Source organism: Cariama cristata, unplaced genomic scaffold (genome assembly GCF_000690535.1).
Source record: "Cariama cristata isolate BGI_N322 unplaced genomic scaffold, ASM69053v1 scaffold32637, whole genome shotgun sequence".
NCBI classification, from domain to species: Eukaryota; Metazoa; Chordata; class Aves; order Cariamiformes; family Cariamidae; genus Cariama; species Cariama cristata.
In genome coordinates, this window is record NW_009627689.1 from 4,891 (window position 1) to 7,863 (window position 2,973).

Here is a 2,973-nt window from a genome sequence, read left to right on the forward strand (position 1 = left end):
GTTTGGGACAACTAGTGAGATTGCTGCTGCCTGCCGAGCACGTTGCTCCTGGTCTGTGGGCATCTGGACTAAAATAGTTCAAATACTGATGGAAAGGTGACATAACAGGATAGATTTTCCTCTAACACAGCCCCGTGGCATCCTTCCTCTGGGTGGATTTCCCTGTTCTCCATGGACGGAGTCTCGTCCCTGCAGTTCCCCATACCCGACGCTGCCGTTTGCTCCGCTGGTGTCCTGTGTGCAAACTGTGTTAAGTGACCGGGCATCAGATAGGAACAAAGAAACCATACACGTGAAAAATAAATATGCTTGTCTGGCTAAAAGTGTTACTTTAAGTGTCTCATTCAGTCCCCACTAGGCCACTCAAACCGAATTTTGAACTCAAATTGTTTAATGCCTGATGGCTGTAATTAATTTCTGTAGTTGACAGGTATATTGTAAGGGAGTGATAAATTCTGAAGCATGCGTGAAATGCAGTTTCTGTCAGCTCCTGATTGCTGCCGTTGAGGGTGCTTAGAAATATGTGGGGCCTGTGGGAAGTTTTTGTTCTATACAGTCAGATTGGCTGTAAGACTTCACTCTTTTATTCTAACTGTCCTTTCTCTTTTATTGTAGGGTGTAAACCACCGGCTGCGGGGCAGTTTGACAGCTATTAAAACAAGAGCTCCACAACTGGGAGGTAATTAATTTTGTATTGTCGTTCCACTCAGCTGACTGTTGGTAGATAACCGAGTTTGGGAATGTAACGTGGTCCAAGTGCAGTGACACCTGAGCTGTGGGCCGGCTGTGTTTTGGCCGGGTTCGTTAGTCCAAACAAAGAGTTAATATGGTTCTGATGCATCCAGAGTTAGCCTGGAGGAAACACGCTTGTGTTCATGGAGTGATAAGCCGGGGTTAACAATTTTGTCATCTTTTAACCAGCTCTGTGCAGAGCTGCCTGGGAGCTTGTGCATTGTGCGTTGGGTTTTAAAATAAACAAAATTGACTCAGTGAAAGAAGTAATCAAACTTGGAGAAACAATGAAGTGGATGGGTGGGTCTGGGTAGGATTTCAGACTGTTCCCCTGTGGTCAGCTGGGTAAATTTCAGTCATTTTTGTGAAGTGGATCTTGTGCATAAAAGTCTAAAAATCACAAAACGGCAGCTTGAGTCAAAATGATGTCGTGACCTCTTAAAGGTCACACCGTGGTCACGCGCTGCGCTGTGCTGTTCGCCATCCTGACGGGCAAATTGAATGAATACGTCGCAGAAGGAGAAGATGGGAAGAGTGGTGTTGAGCACGGAAACATCAGCTGCAGCAGAACCACTTAAAGAAATCGAGGTCGCAGGCTGAAGAGGCTCTGTGGCTGCAGCCTGCAGTGACCGCGCAGAGAGAGGGATCTCACCTCCTGTTTTTTTAGCTGGTATTAAGCTGGTATAAGGTGTTGAGACACCTCAAATTAAGGAGGGCTGAACTTACTCTAAAGAATAGTTTTCCCAAAATGAATCTGGAGATCAATATTTCTTTTCATTTATAATACATGTTATTGTTAAAAGGCTTCAGAATTTGCGTTCTGAAGACTGTCGCAGTCTCTTTCCTTCTGCCGTACAACACTGACCAGGGCTGATCTTCTGAGATGCCAGGAGCAGGATTAGGATAAGGTGCGAAATTACTCTGCATCATTCTCTATGAGGAAATATGTTTAAAAAGTGAAAAATCTGAAAGTTCCCTGAGCTACTCTGGCTTTATTAGGATGGAAGTTCCATTATACTCACTGTTTGATAAGCTTCCTGTGATTAAATATGAATTAGTGAGATTTTAGATACATAGAATGTGTGTATCTGTATTATGTGTGTCACCGGCGAATGGAGAATTTTTCTCAGTATCGATTTTAACCCGTGTTTGGTTCTTTGTGAGTTTGAATAGTGTCTGAAAGCAAGCACGCTCACGCTACACCATCTCTTGATGATATGGCTGCGGCGTGGCTGGCTTCTCTGCTTTCTCTAAACTGTTTTTTGTTTATTTTTTTATAACAGGTAGCTTTGCTGTTTGGGGAGGTCTCTTCTCCATGATTGACTGCAGCATGGTCAGAATGAGAGGGAAAGAAGATCCGTGGAATTCAATCACAAGCGGAGCCCTGACTGGAGCCATATTAGCTGCGAGAAGTAAGAAACTGAGGGTATCGGCTGAAAAACAAATGTGCAGTTCTTGTCGTTATAGTGAAGCAATGGTCTATGATACCCAAATTGGAATTTTCTTTCTCAGAGAAATTGAAAAATAAGCTGAAACTTTTGTCCTGTGCTTGTGAAAGTAATAATTATGTTCTCAGACATTACTGGTGTTCCTTTGTTTCCTTGAGGAAGTGGGGGGGGAGTTGCTCAGGAATTATCCTTTTATTGGTGATGCTAATGAGGCTTAATGGATGCAAAATTCCTGCTTCTGAGTCTGCTTATAGGAGAGATTGTAACTAAAAACAGAGAGCTATAATATGCAAAGTAATGCACCAAAGAAGTAAAAAGTGTTGTTTTGTGCTTTTTATTTTTAGATGGACCTGTTGCCATGGTTGGATCTGCTGCGATGGGAGGAATTCTTCTAGCTTTAATTGAAGGAGCTGGTATTCTGTTAACAAGATTTGCCTCCACGCAGTTTCCAAACGGTAAGGAGCCATCAGATTATGGTACCGCAAGGCTTTTGCAGTGCAGTCTTTACTAATGTACCTCTTCCAGTCATCAGTCTTATCGCAGAGTAAATCTACTCTGCTGCCTGCCAGCTTCTGAGGCCGTAGAAAGTCAAGGAGGAGCCGCAGGCTGCTGCTGATGCCACAAGAATATCATCAGCTCCTTCCCATGGGGCGACCGAAGGCTGCATGGCTGAAAGCAGGGACGTCCCTGTTGCCCCTGTCTTCTGTGCTGTCCCCTGATGCAGCAGCACAACCTGTCAGGTGGGATTGTCCTGCTCATGGGTCGGGGCAATGCCCAGCACAAATAAAGGCTG

At 44.3% G+C, this 2,973-nt stretch overlaps 1 protein-coding gene across 1 annotated transcript in view; it reads left to right on the plus strand.

Moving 5' to 3' along the window:
• The window catches only part of TIMM17A (translocase of inner mitochondrial membrane 17 homolog A (yeast)), a gene marked incomplete at its 3' end in the record, with an annotated part of 3,928 nt that extends 1,272 nt beyond the window's left edge, over positions 1-2,656 (plus strand). Inside the window, exons 2-4 of the mRNA XM_009704527.1 lie at positions 616-679; positions 2,016-2,144; positions 2,525-2,656. Coding sequence (XP_009702829.1) covers positions 616-679; positions 2,016-2,144; positions 2,525-2,656 — 325 coding nt within the window. The remainder of the gene's footprint in view (positions 1-615; positions 680-2,015; positions 2,145-2,524) is intronic.
• Positions 2,657-2,973: the final 317 nt, after the last annotated feature.